General features: G+C 43.4%; 1 protein-coding gene and 1 long non-coding RNA gene across 3 annotated transcripts in view; one reads left to right on the top strand and one right to left on the bottom strand.

The window, feature by feature from the left end:
• Window positions 1-22,178, bottom strand: part of PCDH19 (protocadherin 19) — a 133,561-nt gene that overhangs the window by 33,360 nt on the left and 78,023 nt on the right. The window contains exon 4 of one of the 2 annotated variants that reach the window (XM_079962401.1): window positions 21,283-21,455. In XM_079962401.1, coding sequence (XP_079818527.1) covers window positions 21,283-21,455 — 173 coding nt within the window. The remainder of the gene's footprint in view (window positions 1-21,282; window positions 21,456-22,178) is intronic. The other variant, XM_079962402.1, reaches the window with a different exon arrangement.
• On the top strand, window positions 907-7,805 carry LOC307207403. The gene is made up of 4 exons (XR_013834673.1): window positions 907-1,036; window positions 4,923-5,029; window positions 5,294-7,510; window positions 7,642-7,805. It is a non-coding gene; the product is annotated as an uncharacterized lncRNA (long non-coding RNA).

The raw sequence follows: 22,178 nt of genomic DNA, 5'->3' as shown, positions 1-22,178 counted from the left end.
TGGCAGCCACAGGCAACAAAGAACTACATGCAGAAGAGTGCTTAAAATCCCATGCAAGTGACTGAGTAGGCTGGAAGGGGAGGGACTATTCTCTCCTCTTCTGCACTCAGCATAGACAACAACTGAGCTGCCAGAGAAGGGCAGTCACCTCTTCTACCCAGCACAGAAATGCAGAAAGCCCCCCACCCATTCTCTGCCAGCACCTAGCAGGCTAGTTTTAAAAAAGCAAGTTAGCAACTTTTGGGGGGTTATTAGACAATCCTGGTCTTCTGAATAGCCAATGTGAAATGTTTAAGATGCAAGAAGCAGAGGTTGTTTTTTATGACCTTGGATGGTGAAAACTGTTCATGATAATTGCATGTTTCTAACTAACAGAAGGTCCCCAGGTGCTGCGAGTTTTGGAAAAAACTTACATGAATGAATACATTCCCTAAGACGGAGAGGGCTCAGGTGGAAGATGGATGGTGATACAACATTCCTCCTGGATCCCAGGGAAGGACTAAGTACAGCTTTCGGCTGCAACACAGTCCAGTGATATGCTGATGGGGAACCAATATGGACTCTGAAGGTGCAATTTCCATGGGGCTGATGAAGAATAATTCATTTACTTCAAGGGAGTGAGAATAATTCATTTACTTCAAGGGGAATAAACAACCTTTAGCATCAGAAGCATGAGCTCCAAGATTGCTTTCATTTCCCTTGTACATAAAATGAGTTTGATGCAAGCTCCATTTCCAACATGGCTGCACATGCTAATGGCAAGATTAGAAGGGTGGCAAGACTGAGCAGCACAGCAAGCAAAATTCAACTGACACGAGTAGCAGGAGCTTCTGGGTTAAGCATGTGGCTTGGTGTCAGTTTGGGGGAAAGGAGTGTGCTCATTTCAGAGAATGAGGTGAGACAGCAAGACCATTAGCCTGGTCTTTCCACTTGGCTACATCTGAGGGAGATGTGAAACAGCAACAGCTCCTCCATGGGCCTGGCTGGGAACAACTATGCTTGATCTCCTCTCTTCCCCTCCCAGAATGATCTCCTGGTAAGTGAATTCGACATGTTTTCTTCACTCGCTGTCCATTTCTCCTCTTGCATCATGTCTATTAGATTGGTAGCTTTTTTTAAAAAAAAAGTTGAGCCAGCTTGAATGCAGCTCTTTGACCTGGCATCTTCTGAAATGTGTGTTTTCAGGACCCACCCTATCCCTGTGGTGTAAATGGCTTTATTTGTTTTTTCAATACTGAATTTTTGATTGTTGTAACCTGTCCTGGTACGTGTTGAAGAACGGGTGATAAATGCGATCATCATCAGAAAAGTGGTATACAAATGTAGTAAATCTCTCTCCTGCCCCTCATAAACACTTTCCTTCTAAACCAGAAATGTCCCCGATGTGGCTTCATTTAGTGTTGTGACTTGCTGACCCAATGGCAGCTAATGTGAACTGTGAAAGCCATCACTTTCCCGTTAGGAACTTCGGGAGCCGTGGCTGCTAGTTCTGCATTTAAATGACTAATTGGTGGGAGCAGAGAGGTGAACGAGCAACCCTTCCATTCTATTAGTGCGGGCTGCATCATTCATTTCCTTTATTTTCACAAAGGTCAGAAGCAAGCAAAGCAGAAACAGATAATTAAACAGTTCTCCAGCCATCACCAATGCACATATTTCAATGAACTTAGAGGCAGCTAGCCAGTGGGAACAGGATTCAAACTCGGTCCTTTCCATCAAGGCAGAATTACATCATCCTGATGCACATGGGTTTGCTGAACGCATGGGCAGAAGGGGTCTTTTCAAGGGAAGAAGAGGTGGACAGAAAGGTCTGCTTAAGCCTTTTCAACCTGTTGATGCACATATTTCAATGAGGTTATAGGCAGGATGCCTTCATGGTTGTCATACCACACCACCCCCAACCACACCCTACTAAGCTTGTACAATAAAAATGAGCTTTCCGTATCTTTGTTTGTGGTTTGGTTGAGCAATGAATGCAGGGTGAGGTGTGTGGTGTTTTTTGAGGTCCTGTAAGAAGACAAATGATAGAGACAGCAGAAGGTTTCATTGCTGTTGCTGTGAATAAATTACAGCTCACAGAAAGCAAATCACACACTCAGAGCAAAATGGTGGTTTTGTTTTTGTTTTGCGAAGTAAAGCAGCTTTCAAAAGTTTCAATAATTCAGCCCACAAGTATGGGGTGGGGGGGGGTGTTAAGTTACAGGGTAGAGGCAGAAATGAAATGAAGTTTCAAGATATCATGGCCCTTACCAAAGTAATAGCTATTTGCCTTCAAATGAAGCTTGTTTCAAGTGTTTCTCCAGAGAATAGGGGGAAAAGGGAAGGAATAAGCAGAAGCAATGACCTTAACAACAGACATTCGGGTGCAAAATTGCCAAACTGCCTGAAGGGAAAATATTTGGTGCTGCAGATAATGGCCTATTAGGCTCAATCTTTAGCCACTTAGAGGGCAATTAACACCAGAAGTTTACGAAGACAAGACACAAGCCAGTGCAAATCACCACTTTTGGGGGATCTGGGTTTGTAGGACTATTACATAGGGAACCTGCTGGAAACCTGCTCCTCAAAAAGTAAAGGGTAAAGGACCCCGACATCATAACCCTCAATGACTTCACCCCTGATCCTCTACACTGGCATTATGAGGCAAACACAGGTTTTGGAGGCTCAATTTCTGGCCCAGAACATATGTGTCTATCCTGAAAGGAGAAATATTTGAACTCAACAATAGCTTTGAAACCAAGCTGCACATATTCAATTATACATTCAGCTATACAGCCTTCATCAAACTGGTGTCTTCCAGATGTTCTGAATTACAATTCCCATCAGCACTAAGCAAGCAGGGGCTGATGGGCTTTATAGTCCAAAGCATCTGGAAGGCACGAGACTAGTGAAGGCTGCATTTCAAGTTGTGCATCTGTTGGACTAAGAGCCCCAAAAAGTACACTATTATTTACTAAAAACATTTTTCATTCCATTGCTCCCACTATCTGAGGGGGCTTTCATAAATTTAAATTTAAATCAACAATAAAAACATATCTTTTTTAAAAAAAAAAAACCAAAAAACTATGCGGCTCTACAATGGTACAAGCAAAACAGCAAAGACTGCAGTGGCAGAAAACCATAGGCAAAAGCTATGTTGACCTTTGTTTATTCTATAACCAGATGTTCACAGCATAAGATGCATAAAGCTAAAAATATATGGTTTTAAAGGGGGATTGGACAAGTTATGGAGGGGAGGTGTGTTAATGGCTGTTAGCCATCACATGTAGGGCCTGCAACAAGCTGTTGCATTGTGTGTTCCTTCCTAACAACAAAGTTCCTGTTCAGGATTTCAGACAGCCTAGGCAAGGCATTCAATTCTCTTTCCTCCTCCCCTGGTCTGGTTTTCTTTCCCAACCTTCAACACTGCTTGACTGTCATGCATGTTCTGTTCTCATTGGGCTTGCAGAAGGAAATGCCCCTTCAGTTTTTAAGAGAGAGAGAGAGAGAGAGATTTTGTCAAACCTCAGGCTTTCACCCAAAATGATATATTCCTGTTGTTTCTCAGTGGGTTTGTTTTGGCTGCATAGCTATTGGCATTCACTAGCTGAGTTAGCTTTAAGAAGGAACAATGGTTCCAAGTTCAGAGGCAATGTGAAACAGCGTATCAGTTGCTAGAGGGCTTCCTAGCAACATCTGTCTGGACACGGTTGGAAAGAGGATGGTGGGTGGAGGTGCTCCCTCTGAGAGAGGCATTGCTGAGTTGGAAAATCATATACTTATAGAATTGTAGAGTTGAAAGTGGGAACTTGCAAAGGAAGCAATGATAGCAAGAGCTAGTGTACTGTGATAACTAGTGTTATACTTCAACTGCAGAAACCAAGATTCAGTCTTGCTTGGCTACTGAGTGGCTATGGGCCAATCATTGCAACCACTGCTGCAAGGGAAAAAATGGAATGAAACATGTTTACAGCTGGCCACTGGAGTCCATGCATTGATAACCCTGAGGCTGGATTGCTGCAATGTACTCTATGCGCGGCTGCCCTTGGGCCTGATCCAGAAGTGCCAGCTGGTGCAGAATGAGGCAGCCAGACTGCTACCACCAACATTCAATATCACTGTTAGAACATCCTTACTGCCTGCCCATCTACTACTGAGCCATGTTCAAGGTCCTTGCATTAATTTACAAAGCCCTGAACAATTTAGACCTACAGTGCCTGATGGGCTACCTGAATTCTTATAGCTCGATCACCTGAACTCCCAGCTAGATCACTGAGATCATCTGCAGGAGTGTCACCGGTAGTCCCGAGTTGGTGAGGCTCATCAGGGAACAACAAAAAACTGAGCCTTTAGTTTAATCGTCTCGATGCTGCAGAATGATCTGCCAATAGAGGTTCAGCAGGCACCTTCTGTTTCAACCTTTAAACATCTGCTGAAAACTTTTCTGTGTTGCTAAGCTGATGCTAAGCTTATGCAGACAATTATGAAAACATCTTTCTGTAATAGCTGGTTGATGATCTCCGATTTCAAATTTTCATGTATGTGGTTTTTTAAATTGTACTGTATACATGTGTGGTGGTTGAAAATGGCTTTGATGTTTTTATGCAGTAGTGGTATGCACGCTCCCAGGGTTGTCTGTCTCCTAGCTGTCGAGCTGGTGGACTGGTGAGATTCACTGTTGTGCAACAGTCGCACTAGCAGAAACAAATTGGCATCAGATTGTGCAAGTAAATTACCAGCAACTTGCTTATGCTCTTGCACAATAACACTTCACTTGTACAAAACACAAATAAGGGACTCTTTTGATCTTACGGAGCAGACAGGATGGTATAGAAGGAAGCAATTCCCAGGGTATACTGGTCCTAAGCCATTTAGGGCTTTACAAATATATTTGCCAATCAATCCCCACTCCATCTTATGTAGAATCTTATTATTTTATGCAGAGATGCAGAAGAACACCCCCATTGTCTTCAATGTTCTTTTAAGCAACTCTTTGATCAGTATCAACATGTGTCCCACCCCCACTGCCTCTTCCTTCACACACATACAGGTATGTCTGGAGATGGTCCAGTGTTTATAATGTTTCTTTAATAAAAGTGTCCTGGATTTAAGGGAAGCAGCAAGTCTGATGCAGGTTGCTATGGCAAATACACATTTTCCTATTTAGTAGCATAATCAACAGCCTTGTACAATTTTCTGATTTCAGATTCTCATTCCAAATTGTGCAGCTTGGGTTATCCAAGTCACCCTGTTATCAAGTTATTCAAACCATTTTAATTGGAAATATTATTATTATTATTGTTATTTTTAACAGCTCTGCAAATGCAACACTTTTAAGCCATGCTCTATGCCTTTCTCAAAAGCGGAAATGCCAATAAATTACATTCAGGTTAGGTATCTTTTTTCTGCCATTTTAAGCACAGTTCCATTGCAGCATTAATCATCTGCGCCTCTGCCGAAGAGGAACGTGGACATACAAGATCAGAATTAAAAGGTAAATGTGCCATGCAAAGGTGGTCTAGGGAGTTGGTCCATTTTTGTAAAAAAATAAAAAATACCATTGCTATTTCAAGCTTAGAGATCTATATACTGTAGTTTTATTTTGGCTCTAATTGGTGTCATGAAGGAAACACCAAAAGGTTAACAAGAGACTGTTAGTTTATAATGCACGCTTCCTAGTGCCAACTCTGGCGGTTCAGTCTGTTTTCAGACTCATTAGCTATGTAGACTGATTACAGTTTCAGATCAGGAACTGCTCGCTTGCTGTGTTAGCAGAAGGTTCCTTTTTATTCATACACCTACCCTACTGCTAAATATGAAATGGATGGCTTTAACTCTTTGTGGGACTCAAAACTGCAAATGAAAGAGGGAAAGAAGTTAAGTTCCTTCCTCAAGAAGTAACAACTTACTGGGCCCAATCTTGGGAACAAGAATCAAGAGAAGAGGCCTCCCCTCTGTAGTGCTATTAGGTGATTTTATATTATGGACTTAAAGGTCTTAAGGGGGGGGTGTCTTCTTTAGAGTGTTAGTATATATTAATTCAATGACTTCAACATGTGTTTAAGCCTACCCTGCTACATGCACCATCTCCATCACTTCATTCTGCTGAGCAGAGTCTCAGACATCTGTCCCAAGATCATGCCCTGACAAGCTGCATTACCTGGCTGAGTACACATCATGCATTTAAAGCACACCCCCCCCCAAAAAATAATAATACTGGGGACTGTAGTTTTTAAGGTTGCTAGGAAGTTTAGCTCCCAGGATTCTCTGGGGGACAAAATGTGCTTTAGGTGTATTTTTAATGTATGGCTAGTGGAAGCCAACAGATTTCTTAAAGCTTGGATGCACCAAGACATCTTTCTTTTGGGTAACAGAATGGTTTCATAGCATCTCATCTTTCAACTGGACAGCCAGAGATGGAATTTAAAAAGGGCAGGATGAGTTGCTTTTGGTGGCAAAGTTCAGGAGTGCAGATAGAGTGATAAGCTCAGTTTCTGCAGAGTGAAGTCTTTAGCAGGGGTGAAATTGAACTGCCTTAGGATTTCTTGTTAGTTTCACCTTGCACTTAGAATCATAGAACTGTAGAGTGGAAGGGACCATGTGGGTCATCTAGTCCAGCCCCTGAAATGCAGGAAGCGCCCCATATGGTCCCCCATCCAATTTGAAACCATCCTGGATCCCGCTTAGCTTTGCAAAGGTGCTAGCAGTTCTATTGCTGAACCATACACCCGTAATAACAACTCTTCTGGTTCCTTTGCAAAATTGAAAAAAATGCTTTGGAAAAAAATAAATATTTGAGAACTGGCTCTCAGTCTCACAGGCACTTAAATGTTCAAATTCTGGAGTATTTCAGTCTCATCTAAAAATGGGAGATGCTGCCTGTGTGGCAGGAAATTGCATTTTTCAAGGATTAAATGTTCTTTGGCAAAGAACCTCACCAAACTCCAAGGCTTATTCATTATTCTTGTCCTCTGCTAAGATGTAAACCCCCTTTCTCTTAATAGCACACAGAATAACTGGGGGTTTTTTATTTCTTTGCAGGCCCCAAATCAATTCTACACATGGGACATAAAGAGATCTTAAAGAACCTGGAGACATGATGCCAAATTACATGTTATACATGCCTACATCAATGTGTAGCTTTAATTTTGAAGGAAGAGGGTGCTTAACCCTTTATGGTATCTGCTTTATCCACTCCCCCTCAAAATCACAAAATACACTCTGTACTTCCTCCCTGCTCCAAAGGGTTCCCGATTTGTGTTTATCCCCATTTAAAAAGGAAAGATGGAGCTTTGATACACAAATCTATGTGAAATGTGTAGCTTGCCCCCTCCAATAATCACTGTTTAGATGATGGTGGTGCTATGTAGTTGTTGGCGAAAACAAGAACATAAAAGAAAACATGAGATTTTAAACAAAACCCGCTTTGTCTTTCTGTTAATTAGCTGCTTTTCACTCAATACCTGCACTTTCAAAGACTGATTCGTATTTTTCCAGTTGCCAAGAGAGCTAGCAGAAAAAAGCACAAAGGGTGAGCATCAAGGCAATTTTTTTTAATAAAAAAAAATCAAAAAGCAGGAAAAAAACATATATTAAAACTGAAAACACCTTCCAGGTCTCAGCCAGAAAGGCCACATGCTCAACCTTCATTTTCCTTTCCAGGTGGCCTTTAAGCAGAGGGGAAATCAGCGGCACACTCCCATCTGGGATGCCATTTCCTGCAGTTGCACAGAGACACAATTATAGCTGCAATCTCTATCTAACTCCTGTGACCTTGGATTCATTAACTCCAGTGAAAGACACATTCCAACATTATATTATTTCATGTGACAAGGTGTGGGGTTGGGCGGTGGGGCGGGGGAGGTAAGCAAATTAGAGAAAGTCTTTCAAATGCCTGTGATATTTAATACACATTGATGTGCAAACAAAGGAGATTACAAGCCTGTTTACTAGTGCGCCCTTAAACCAAATGGATTACAATATGTTTCTACTGTCATAATTTTAATCTCTCTCTCTCTTTCCTCACCATCATCACCCTCCAATGAGTGCTTAGTTTTTGCTTTAAAAAACAACAACACAGGATCTCCACAATGGTACCTGAACTATATGAAGCATTGTTATACCTCTTTGAACAGTCGTGGCTTTCTGCACAGACTACTGGGAACTGCGGTTTGTAAAGGATGCTGGGTGTAGTTTGGAGACCCCTATTCACCTCAGTGAGCTACCGTTCCCAGACTTCACTGGGAATAAGGATTGACTGTTCAACCACTGTTAAATCCCCAGGGCACTGGACCATATGCCTGGGATATGCCTAATTTTTTCTAACAGTTTGTAGCCTTGTGGTTTCATAAGTCCCCATGCCACAAACCTCAGGCTTAGTAACTTAGTTTGCAACTCTATCTACTTCTAGGAGAAAATTTAGACACAGCGAAACATGTAGCAAGCTCATTCAAATTCACATACACACACACACACACCACATTAAAACACGCATTTCCAAAACCAAATTGAGTTTCTAGTCTCCAAGGCAGAACATGAAAAAGGCAGCAGAAGAAATAAAATAATCCCTCTCCCCCTCTCCACTGGGCTGAAATGAAGTAGCTAAACTTTGGGAACCGACAGGTTTGCAAGAGGGCAGAGGCATGTGTTGTCTTCTGTCTATTTTTTTAAAAGCACTCAGTGTGAGCAAAACCAAAGGAGAAATAACTCCATGAATTGCAAAAGAGGGTATCCAGCCTCAAAGATGCTAATTCGGGCCCTGAGGGATCTAATCAACCTCTTTGTTAAAGTAAAGATAAAACTTTCTGACAGCAAATGCTATTCTGATAAAATGGAATTTTCAATTATGCTATGAGCATCTGGTCCATGCCATCGTTTATGGAGCAAGGCGCCATGCAGCTTTGCAATGTCAGAAGCTATTCCGCACAGACAGCTTCTCCCACTGCTGAGAGAGGTTGGGAACGAGACCTATACTGACCAGTATGTTTTGTGCAAAGTAAATTCTGTGCCTTTTCATTTGTGAGACCTTATAAGATTTGTGCTTAAACCAGTTTGTAATGTAAACATAAACACTGTCGCTGTAGCTGAAAAGAAAACAACTGATCCAGGAGTGAGGAACCTGCAGTCCTGCAGATGTTCCTGAACTACAACTCCCATCATGCTTGATCATTGGTCTGTGCTGGCTGAGGCTGATGGGAGCTGTACTGTCAACACATTTCACGCCACTTCTAGGTTTTAGAACATGCTTGAGCAACAGCCAATCAATGGGCCATCTAACCTACTCATGTCTAGAAAAGCTGCATATATATCATGCTGAACAATGACCCATATCCAAGTTCAAATCCCTGCTCAATTATAGGGCTTATTTGGTGACCTTAAGCCAGAACCTGCTCTCAACCTAACATACTTCAAAGGTAATGGATAAGGAGGGGAACCCTATGTTTATGTCGTAACATTTATATACTGTTTGATTGTAGAAAAAAACTCCAAGTGGTTTACAAATACACATCCCCAAGCTCCTTGTACAAAGGGTAGGGTGACAATGATAGTGACCATCACTTAAGAAGTCCAAAGTATTTTTTGGCACAAACATGACACCCTGCTAACCTGTGTCGACCTAGGACCAGACCACACACACATGGGAGGGGAGGAGACAGAACTATCCATGCCATGCTGGTATTCCTAGTATGGCAAGCTACAGTAAAATTTGATAATTCACTTCAGTTTTAACAACAAAGGAACAGATTTCTAGCCCTTATGTACAACGATAAGCTTGAATGAATGTCATGGGTGTCCTCTGGAGGGTGGAGACAAGGGGAACACTCCCCCTCCTCAGAATCCTAAATGTATTTATTTATTCTGAAGTACACAGACACGTGCACATCTAGCTAGCCAACAAGAGGCTTAGCATGATCTCTTAGACCATAGGTTTTGAACCTTTTTGAGTCCACAGCTCCCTTGACTAAATACATTCTTTCTGCGGCATTCCTGTGGGGTACAGGAGCCCCTGCAGAGCTGGCAGACTCTCGCCCTTTTTCAAACATCCTCCCTTGTGGAGTGTTCCCTCATCCTCTTCTTCTCTCCCCTCTCCTTGGGAGTCCTCCAAGCAGCCACTGCTGCAACCCCTGTTCTCTGAGCTGCCCCAAAGAGAGGTACCTCCTCACACTGCCCCACAGGGGCCTGGGACTTGTCTGTCCATTCCCAACAGCAAGGGCTGGTGGACAGGCTGGCTGGGCTCCCTCACCCACTTGCTTACTATGAGGCCGCCTCAGTTCCTGGCAACCAGCACCCCCTGGCCAGCCCCAGAGGCACCATTCACCTCTGAAGCTTGTAGCCAGGGCTGCTGCAACAAACAGCTGTGCAAGTCTTTGGGAGGCAGGCAAGAGGGCATCAGAGGAGGGAGCGAAGGAAAGAGGGACAGAGGCCAGTGTTGCCCGTGGCACCCCTGACCACCACTCAACCACCCCAGGGTGGCATGACACACTGAAAACTACTTTCTTAGACAATTCCTATTCAGCTGCTGAAATTACATCTACCTCAGATTTTCAAGCCCATGCAGATTCCATTCAGGATGTTTACAAATTTAAAAACTTTAGGGGTGAATATGTTATTTGGTGTGAGTTGTGGGCAAAAGGATATGCCAAAAATATATATATACACCCATCATTAAACCTCACTGAACTATTGGACCACACCAAATAGTTTCCTGCTATTAAAATGGTGTTTTTACCACAGTTTCCCTCCCAGTTACAACATGTACAACTGAACAATCCTTTTAACACTTTGCACAGGGTGAAGACATGACTACGTTCAACAATGTGCGATTGTTTGCCTTGTGTTTGCTGAGTGTCAATAAAGATGAAGAGCTATCTCAAGGAGAAATTTGTAAAACTTATTGACCGTTTGGGCCAAGACCCTTGAGGACGCCTGTTTTCGTTTAAGGAATGACCCACTTTGTATTCAATTTTCCTTTGTGTTATGGGCAGAGAAGCTTTAACAAAGAAGTCTGTCTGGTTTCAGGCCTTATGCCTGGCATAACTCTTTGTAAAAAGCGTGAAATTCAGCCTTAGGGGTTTTTAATGTGGTTTAGAGACCTCCATTACAGTTGTTCAATGGGCAAATTGATTCTATATGTCTTTCTACTAGTGCCTTACTCTTTTGTTGTTAAATTGGTTGCTTCTTTTTAGCACCATGCAATGGTGTGTGGGGTACAGTCATATAAAGGCTACAAATAGCCAACAACTGTAGTTGCAAGTCATGGGCCTCCCCCGCCTACCCACCCAAAAACAAGTATTTGAGTGGACAATGAAGCCTGCCAAGATCCCAGAGACCATAGAGAGAGGAGCTGAACTATCAGTACTCAAATGGCATCGCTACAGCTCACCAAACAGATGTTTACCTATCCTTAATGTGTGTGGAGGATGGTGTGCCTTACACACACACATACACACCAATGACCCTCCCTTGGTCCCACCCTAGCTAGTTTTATCCATGCCTCCGGAAGGAAGAGACACACTGTCATTCAGTCTTTTTCTTATCCCTAAACTTGCTTTGTTAGCATCAAATATGCGAACCCCATCAACAAGTTGCACCCATTTCCTGTACTATTTTCCATCTCCCTAGTTATGCTCCCGTCCAGGGGGCAGGGGGGTGGAGATCAGTCCCTATGAGGGAGCAGTGTTGAAAGAGGTAGGAAGGAGTATTTTTGCACACCATCAGTGGCATCTTCCTCTGCCCTTCTGGGTTAGCGGCTGGAAAGCACCCAGCTGTCTATCACTACCACAGCTGGACTGGCAATTGCCATTCCTTCAATAGGAATGAATCTTCTATCTTCTACAAACACCCCCCCCCGATTCCCATTCCCTCTGACTTCAGTACTGTAGGGGTACTCTCCAACTCTTTCCCCATATGACTAGCAGAGCAGACTAAATTATGCAAAACAAAATATGTACAAAGGTGCATAGGAAGCTGCCTTATACAAAGTCAGACTATTGGTCCATCTAGCTCAGTACTTTCTACTCTGAATAACAATAGCTCTCCTGGGTTTCGGACAGGGGTCATTCCCAATTGCTACCCTACCAGGAAATGCCAGGGATTTAACCTTTGCATTTAAAGCAGTTGCTTGTGTCAGTGAGCTATGGCCATTTCCCCATATGAATTTTCTTAGCACAGAATCCAGGTAACCTTAGCATAGAAATTTGGGTTGTTTGCTTTTTACAAAAAGCACAGAGTATGCATAGCTGGAAAGAGCTTTAAATCCTACATTACACATTTTAAAGAGCAAATTCCTAGCAGACTGTTGGGTTTTAGAAAGGCACCGGGTTTCTCTGGAGCCTTGTTTTCTCCCAAACAAACCAGCTACGTGAAAGTTCAGCTGACAAAAAGAACCAGTAAATAAATATGTTGAGTGCATTCCAAGCGATAGCTCTGCACCCTCAGAAATAAACAGATTATTAACTTGTAGGCAGGTACACCAAAGGAACAGCACATTAGTGCAGGTTCCGGTGGGTTCCATTTGGTATCAATTAGCAGGGGAAGGAAAACAATTCAGTGCGGTAATGAACTCCAAATTGGGTGCATATTAGAGCAATTAAAAGCAATCTTTCCAACTGATGAAATCATTCTAATCAATCATTAAGACCATCAAAAAGTTTAAAAGGACTGGGCACAATTCCGACTGCTAAAATAAGATGAGCGGCAGAAGTCAGGAGGATGCTTCTGAGCCCCTCCCTTCCCCACTCCAACCCTCCCCCCACCCCTTTGTAATGCCACACTGACAGACTTTGCCTCGGAAGAGACTCCACCAACGAGGAGGGGAAGCCTCAATAATTCAATAGGAGAAAAGGGAAGAGCCATAGACTTCCTGTAAAGGCAGACACAAGTGCTTGGGGTCAGGGCCGAGAGTTGCTCCATTAAGGTACAGACAATGGCACATTAATTCCAGTCACAAAATTTACCGCAATGGGAAAATGCTTGACTGGACCTGTCATTTTGAGTGGGAGATTCTAAACCCTACCTTGAAAGCTGATCATCGGACTCCCCCTCCCCTTCTCATCCTTTTGATGCTATTGGTTAATCCTAAATAAGGGCACTACCAATGAAGCTGTCCAACAGCATATCTGAGACAGCTGGGGGATCGATCCCCTGCAGACTGTGGTCACAATGTAAACTGATATCATGTTAAAGGCCATGGATTTGGAATTGGGGAGGAGGGAATTGCACTCAAAACCAGCCAGGGATGTCCTTGCTGACTCAGAAGCATCTCCTGAACTCTAGCTCAGAAGCCACCATTGTAGCAAGGTCTTTCCTACACCACAGCCAATGACTATTCAAGGAAGGAAGGCTCCTTTAACTGAAGAGGCTGCTGTCCAAGTGGATAAGCCCTGCATATGGAGCTTTCCAGGGTGTTGCCTGCTTTGCCTTGACTTTGCCTTATTGGTCAGGTTGACTTGCCTTATCAAAATCAGAACCTTGCCTTAATTGCTATTGCCTTTTTGGCACTTTGGATTTGCTTGACAGTGTGCTGCTTCTCTTTTAAAAAAAAATACCTAAAATCATGCTACATTTGCTACAAACCCATCTAAGTTGAGTCCATTGCCTGGAGAAGAACATGTACATGACTACTTTTTCTCTTTTTCATGGACATGTTTACTTTCATTCACACTGAACCATGGATGTTGAAGTCTTACATTTGTGTATATGACTCTTAAGACCAGCTACTCTAAATGCAGAAAAACTGTAAGTAAAACTGCAGTGGGAGAGCAGATTCTAGCAAGTGTGCCTCCATGGCAGAAATGACCAACTTCAATATAATCCTGTGGGACACTGACTGTCCAGACAGTATATCCAGGAGCTTCAAATGATCAGCTCTGTAATAAAATTGGCACCATTTAATAGTATGGACTTAACCTTTATGGAGCATGTGCACTCAGGCATATAATTGCGTTGCATCCAGATACAGACATTAATTATATTACATATAAAGAGAGCTCTAGCATTGAACTGCTGGAAGCACTCTCTCTCTCTGTCTTACAGCTTGAAAACATGTTTACTATAGCAGTAAGAAGCCTGATAACATTGTTCAGGAGGCGCATACAAACCAAAGGCTGACAATTGGGCACACCTGGGCTGGGGGGGCGGGTTGCCAGTTCCCTGCCACTAGCACCAGATTCCAATCCAATATCTCTTTAACCCTTTTTGAGGTGCCATCATTTTATGCCACTACACGCCCCTCCATCCCTGAGATTAATAACTTGCCAGCTCCAAGCAGTCATGTTATTCCCCACACTGGCCCACCTGACTCCACAGTCAACTTGCATCATACACACATTTAGCTTATGCAAATTCAACTATACGTGCTCAGCTGCAGCACCTGTTTTGTAGACAGAAATCACTCTCGGCACTTAAAATATTAACAAGACAGCCTCTTTTTCAAATTCACTCTCCCCCAGTTCCCAGATGACAGGATTTAAACCCAACACTGCATTATGACATTGCCCCATAAATGCTCAACCCCAATAAACCAGCCACCAACATCCTTCAAAATGCAACCTTTTACCAGCACAAACAATGAGTAATGTAATGCAGCTTAGCAAAACGAAACAGGAGTAGTGAGGAATAAGGAATGCTGAAGCTTTAAAAAAGGAAGAAGTTAAGAGCCCACTATCAACTCCAGTCCTTTTCTTCTTTTTGCCTCCCTCTTCCTCACTTCTGCTAGTCACTCGCATGTGGAGGAGTGAAGGGAGGCAAGCAGAGACACAGGGAAGGCCCTCCCCACAGGACATCCCACCGCCTTGTCTGCCAGCACTGGGACCAAGGAAGGTGCTGCAAATGATGTAATTTTGAAAATCTGGTAAGATACTTTTGGCTACATGTAATATCTGCCTTACCTGCTGGCCTTGGAACCTCCACTGAAGATGTGACTCTACTGTATTGTGAGCACACCTGTGTTTGGCAATAAAAAAGTACTTTATGCAAATCTTCTGGATTCAGAGTCATGAGAGCAGCAGTTAGATGAAAGGAGGTGAGGGCAATGGGGATCACCACCCAGGTTCCCGTTAGAAAGCTGTAAGAGTCTGCAGAAGCACAGCGTATTTGCATATCTCATTCACACCTAAATGTAATTTACATAATATTTGCACGGAATACATTAAAGTGTTTTGCACCTCCTCTATGCAATATTAGCTGAGAGACAGCAGCAGTAGCAGTTCTTATGAGAAAGCTTTTGAGACCCGTCAGCAGCTTCAATTTACAGGTGCTTTCGCTTCATGATGAAATATTTGTTCACAAGCACAAAAAGGCACAGCACAGAGGGAATTAGTTCTGGAAGCAACTCATGGCATGTTGGAGGAAAGTCCAAAGCCCTTCTGGATTGGTGGAATTAATGTGCACAGTTCTCTTTGGGTTCTTTGTCCTGCAATGTTCCAGATGGCCATACAATCAAACCTGCTTCCCCAAGCCTTGTGTCCTCCAGATGCAATGGATTACAACTCCCATGAGCCCTAGGCATCAGGGACAATGGTCAGGGATGATGGGAAATGCAATCCAAAACACCTGGAGGTTAGGGGAGACTGCCACAAACGAGGCTTCCATTGACGTAAATGCATTTCCAATGTCCAGGGAGGTAGCAACAGACTCAAGAGAACTGAAAGGCTTTCAGAATTACAAAATAGCTTTAGAGTGGAGGGGAAAATATGAACAACGGAACCTCAAAAACAGCCCAATGAGACCTGAGCATGCTCAATCGCCATGAAATGCTGATTGATTGGGAGAGAGTGAAAATCAGGTGAGAGGTTTGGTGTAATGGAGTACTGTGAAGAAGGGAATGGCTGGTGGTGAACTGCAACCTTTTATTGCAGGTCTCACTTGTAAAAGTAGTATGCACAAAAAAGGACAACTTGCTCCACTCATGAAGAAAATACAAAATACAAAACAGGTTTCCCCAGATATGCAAGTCCAGTTTCTAACACACTAGCTCTACAATAATCTCACAAGTGCTTCATTTTTAAAAAAAACTACTACCAAAGTATCAGTGGCAGAAACCAATCCTGAAACATCAGGTGTGGGGTTGGGAGATGGAGGTGAGGAGGAAGAAGAGATACAACAAGAGTGTTTCTGAGCATGGAGAAGAAATACCTTCCCACCAGTCAATAGCTACAGTCAGCTCATATATCTCGGTCAGAAGCGGGTCATCAGCAGTCGTATTTGTGACCATTTTTGAAAAATCATTAAAGGCCCATCCGAATCCTTCATAGTTTTAATGTTAATTTCTCTATCGCCTTCTGCAAACTCCCTAGATAGTTTACAAATTACTTGCTGTTCAACACAATTTGCAACAGCAAAATAAGTTTGCAAAAACTAACAGAAGCAAGAAGCAGCCGTCTCAGCTCCCCTTGAGGTGAGTTTAAACCTAGAGGAAAAGCCCAAGAGGTAGGAATGACAATACCAAGGAGGTGAGCCCACTCAGGGAGAAGTTTCCCCTCTGAGCGCGCCTTGCTCAAGAACATGAACCAGCTTGGGTCTCGAGGTCTGATGGCACTGACCCAGTCTCCCTGCTCCCTCCCCTTCCCACCAACTTTTCTTTTTTTAAAAGACTTTTCCTTCCTTTCTTAGAGGAGAATAATAAATGCTAAGTTATTTCAGAAACAGTCTAGGTCTGGAAAGAATTTAAACTTCCATAGCACAAATCTATAAATGTTTAATTTTCTCATCTCTGCCCATAAGAAGGCTGTCCAGAAAATACATTATTACAGGAGATCTTGCCGCTTGCCCATTAAGCATGGCTGGTGGTGGTAAATTGGAAAGTAATGGCCATGGACTCCCATTTAGAAAGTTTTACAGGGTCAACTGAAGTCATGTCACCAAAATACCCCAGGAATTGAGGTTTCAGGCACCTTTCCTCTCCTTCCGGCAAGGAGCATTCTGCTGTTTGGACGGTGTGGGAAAGAAGCCCTTTGATTCCCTAGGTCACAGCCAGCTTTTCTTCCTTGGTGGGGCTGTCTTATTTCCCAGGGCGGGCATTGGAGAAATTATCAGGAGAGGAGGGTTCTCCTAAGAGACAATGGAAACTTAAGAACAGTCGTGGTGGATCTAACCTAATCCAGCTGCCATTTAGCTGCCATTCTAGGCCCACAGCCATAAGGGTTGTTCAGAGAAATATCCTCCTGTGTTCAATGATGAGTATTTATCTATTATTATTATTATTATTATTATTATTATTATTATTATTATTAAACTTTATATACCACCTTTCAACTGAAGACATCAGGGTGGTTCACAAGCTAAGCATACAGGATAGATGCACATAAAAAATAATTATTATCAGCCAAAGGCCTGGTTGAAGAGGAACATTTTTGCCTTGCGCCTAAAGACGTATAATGAAGGCACCAGGGGAAATTCCCCAGGGTGAGAATTCCACAAACATGGAGCTGTCACAGAAAAAGGCCACCTTCCTGACCTCTTGTGGAGGAGCAGAAGGGCCTCAGAGGATGACTGCAGAGTCTGGACGGTTTATATGGGGAGAGGCAGTCCTCAAGGTGGGCTCACACTCACAAGCCACACACCAATGTATTCCCTGGCCACATCTTCCCAGAGGTCATGCATTCCACAGCCAAATGAAAGGGAGCCTAAGGCTAAAAACATATTTGTGCTTCCCTGGGAGTAAGCATGAGTGAACACCACTGGAACATTCTCCCAAGTAGACCAGTGGAGGCTGCTCTATAAGGACAAACGGGGGCACTGCTCCACCAACCTCCCTCTGCTCTCAGGTAGCTCCCATTCATCTGCCTTCTTACTTACAATCCAGTCTAAGGACAGCACTGCGTGTCAGCTTCCTCCTCCTTAAGCTTAGTGTGGATGGTGGAGGATGGGAATAAAGCTATAATCAGTACTATTTTTCTAGAAAAAGAGGCACCAGAACTTACCATGAACACCTCCCTTGTTCTCTTATAATGGCAATGGCACCCAGCTGAGAGATGCTGGAAGTGAGTTCCAGGCAGTTGAAAAAAAGCCCTGTCCATAATTAATTGGCTTGGCCTGTCATTGGCTCTGTCTCTAACTACTGCTAGGATCCCTGCCTGCTGCCCTAGCAGCCCCAATGGGCACCAGCCACGACTGAAGTAGACATGCCTTGTATCGTGCTGAAAGGAAGGGGCAGGGCCCTGGTAATTACAAATATTGGCTTGACAATCCTACAAGACACTTAATGTTTGCAGGCCCTGGATAATTCCTCCTCCACCCCCCCAGCCCCCATCTTCTTGCTTCAGATTGAATTATTCCTCAAGGGCACATATAACTCTGGTTATTATATGGTATGAACAATAACTACAGCAAATCTCTTAAAATGCATCACTTCCTTTGTAATTTAATCTTGAGTTGATCTAAGAGTAGGCCTTTGAACCTTGCAGTTAATCTTATCCCCCAACCCCATGAGAAACTCAAAATGGTTTGGGGAGCTTAATCTTGTTGACTGAAAGCTCTTCATTATAGTTTCAAGTAAAGAGAGGAAATCACAGAAGAAGTGGCACTCCCACAGACAGGAAAGGCAAACTCATTGGTGAAGGGGGGAGTCGTCTTTTTAAAGAAATCTTTCTTGGAGGGAGTTAGCTGATCTAAGGTAGATCTTTAACTCGTACATGCACTCACATAACTGCTTCCCTCCATTTGATACAAGAGGTGTTGTTTTTAAATGCTTAGGTTTTGTTTTGTTTTGTTTATGGGGGTTTTTCTTAAAAAAAGGAAGATGACCAACTTCCAGTTTCTGGGGAGAACTTCATCTTTTTGTAGATTCCTATTGTAGATGCTTTTCTAATAAAATGGTGAAAGCCTATTTTATAACAATCCCTGTTTTGTAAAACCAGTGGTTTCCTCCAGTCTTCTAAATGTTCAGTTTCCGTGGAGTTAATTCTTACACGGAAATACTGAAGCTTTGAAACAGAAGGGAATTGCGTGTCCCTCACCCCTACTGTCAAAATGTATGTGCTCCACCGCACAAATTATGTGGGGTTGGAATGTGTATGTCTAGTGCCTGGGTTACAAATTGACTGCAGATCAGAACTGTTAAGGCATGTCTGGATAAGGTGGAAAGCAGGATCTTGGTACATATGAAGTTCAAGCTATGCAGATTGCTAGAAAAAGAAAAATATGGAGATGGCATATTTTTTCACTTCTCATTCAAAACCTGAGACGTAGAATCCATTTCATAACTGGGATTTGCAACTAAAAGTTGCAGTGTGGTAATGATCCCAATTTAGCAAGCCACACCTTCTTTCAGACACTATTCAATTCTCTCCTCTACCCCCACTTCACTAGACACCCAATATTCTGTGGTCACTGAACATCGCTCACTCCTCAATGGGGTGGTTTTCTGTGGGGCACTCCTTAGATTCCTCACACACAAACATTTTTTTGTACTTCTGCAAACCTGCTCTCGTGCCACCGCTTCCTTCTTGTTTCTCACTACACCTGTTCTGATTACATAGCCATCATAATTCAGCAGCTAAGTTTGCTGTTTCTGTATATTGGGGTGGGAAACTCAGGCTTAGGAGCCAAACACGATTGTCCAGGTCACTCCATCCAGGACCCTCCCAGCCCACACTAGCACTTCCAAGGCCACACCCCCTCCCTAGAGGCCACACCCCTTCACTGGCTCTGCTCCACATTTGAGTGCCCTTGGGCTGTGTTAATTTATTTTGCTTGCTTGGATGGAAGATGGAGAGGGGCATGTGCAAAGCACAATGCAGTTCGCATATTCCCCTAAAACGCATCTTTATAAATCACTTCCTCATCTTCTCTGAACCTCATCCAGCAAGATCTAAAGTTGCAACAGCCAAGGGAGGAAACCAGATTCAGAAAAGGTCCTGAGCCGAGCTGTATAACGCCTCTGCAGCAGGCAAAATTGATCACTTGGGACTTCCAGTTACGAGAAGAACATTTTGCAACAGGTCAAACCAACATCATTTGTCAAGCGGCATGAAGAACAGTTTCAAAACATCATGTCAGGATGAGAAACAGATGCTTTACACTTCTAAAGCATCTCTTTTTATGAATGGGTGTGCATTTTCAGTCTCTGACAGCGTTCTTGCTCATATAGACACAGTCTGGAAGAACTGGATCCCAGCCATCAATGCCTGAGGGACATCAAAGGAAAGGACAGAGAGGCCCCGAAGGACAAACAGAATACAGGCAAGCAGAGATTCATGCCAGAAACAGTCTGAGTGTCAGGATTCACACTCGGGGTGCATAAAAATAAAGAGGAAAGTGCCTCTGAGCATGCACTGAGTAGATCTCTCTCAGTCCTAGGTAAGAGGTGGAACAGTTTCCAGAGCAGATAGAACCTTTTTGAGAAACAAAGGACTCCTGGCAGTTTGGGTGAAAATGTATCCTAGTCTGCAGATGACAGTTGTCTGTTTAAGGAATAGTCCAGTCCAAGTTCAGTTTAAAGTTAAGAAGGAGGCAGAGGGGCCTTGACATTTCCCATTAACAGTCTGCAGATCTGTTACTGTATTCCCCACTGCAAATGAAATGTGTTGTATTCCTATTTAATTATGTCTAAATTTGCATCCAGGGATATAAATCAGCATATGCACAAAAATTTGTTCTTCCCCCCACACACCTTTTTGTGATGTGGTGTTGTTGTTGTTGTTGTTTTGGTCATGACTCCTCCTGGATGCCACCACTGCCATAGTTGTAAAAATGTGGTGAGCTTTATAAAAGACATCACACATACTGCCCATATATGTTTGTTAAGTAAACACAAATATCTCCTGGAACAGCAAATTTGTGTGGCATAGACAACTGACCGACAATTTTAGTTCATCATATTATTCTTAAGCTATAGGGTCAAATCACAAACAGGCCAGAATCTGCAGGCAGATGTGGGTTAGCTTAATGATCAATTGCGATATTCAGAAGACATATTTTTCTAACAGTCCTTTCTCCTTTTGGTTTTGGCTTACTCGTTTCCATGTCTTCTGCTTCACACCTCCTGGATGTCACTCTCTTCCCCACTAACCTACCTGCCAACAACCCTTGCTGCCTGCGGGTCTGTCACGAGCCTTTTCCACAGGCCTTTCCCTTCCTTCCTTAGAACAGCATTGTTTTCATTAATGGTCACTTGCAGGCACCTTCTCCTTGAGCAGTCAGAATGTTCACAAACATTCCATAGCAGCACCATCAATGGGCTCAGGGCAAAGGGAGAGGCAAAACAGCTCATAAGCAACAGCAGGCTATCTGTATGGGTCCTGTGTGCTAAAAAAAAAAAAACTAATCACAAGTAGCATTTGTAAAATAACTGACACAACAAACCTTGTTCAGGCACCTGAGATCCCATGGAGGTGACGCTGGTATTCAAAACATCGTTGACAGCTGTGTCACAGTACAGCCCGCGCTGGACATCATGCTCACTGTCTGTCTGGTCACTCTCCTCATGCCCGCTGTCCTTCAGGCTGTTCCCCTCCAGATCTTTGAATGTCGAACTGCTGGGTGGAAGAAAGAAGAGTGATTTACTCTGCAGAGCTGTGTCTGAAAACACAAAGCACCCCCATGGCTCAGTGTCAAAAGCCTCAGGCAGGATCTGCACCATCCCGTAGGGAGCAAGGTAAGCTTTCTCCACCAGGGTGTCACAAGGGGGCTATTTCCAGTACAAGAGAGCAGCCACTCCAACTCATTGATCTTGGCGCTTGGCATTCAACAAGGCAGTCAGAACTGGAGGCAGCCCCCAAGGTGTGCAGAAAATTAGAGAAGATTCTTGCTCTTATCCTCCTGCGAGCCTAAGCTGTGTTGTAGCTTGCAGAACAAAGTGAGGACAAGGAGGGAAGCTTGAGCAGATCACAGCCAGAGCTCCACTAGAGGCAATATTGGGGTGGGAGGGAAGGCACAGGAGCACCTTCGCTGTGAGAGCAGAGTAATCGGAAGAGACAAAGTACAACAACAATCCAACCTATTCAGCTCAGCACAAGATGTACATCTCTGAACTCCTGCAATGGCACAGAAATAGAGGTCTCCTGTGATTGCTAGTGAAGTGCAGCTGAACATTACGAGGTATGCTTAAGTAGAACTCCCGGGCTAGGTTACTAAATGCACAGGAAACACCTAACAGGACACGGCAGCTGAGCAAGGAACCCACGGAACAGATGCAATATTTAAATGTTCACATCCTTGTAAGACTATCTTTCGCAACAGGCAATTTGCAAGGAACATGG

The sequence above is a fragment of the Podarcis cretensis genome (assembly GCF_951804945.1).
Source record: "Podarcis cretensis genome assembly, chromosome: Z".
Lineage (NCBI taxonomy): Eukaryota > Metazoa > Chordata > Lepidosauria > Squamata > Lacertidae > Podarcis > Podarcis cretensis.
Note: the sequence above shows the minus strand (reverse complement) of the source record. Positions and strands in the feature narration are given on the sequence as shown.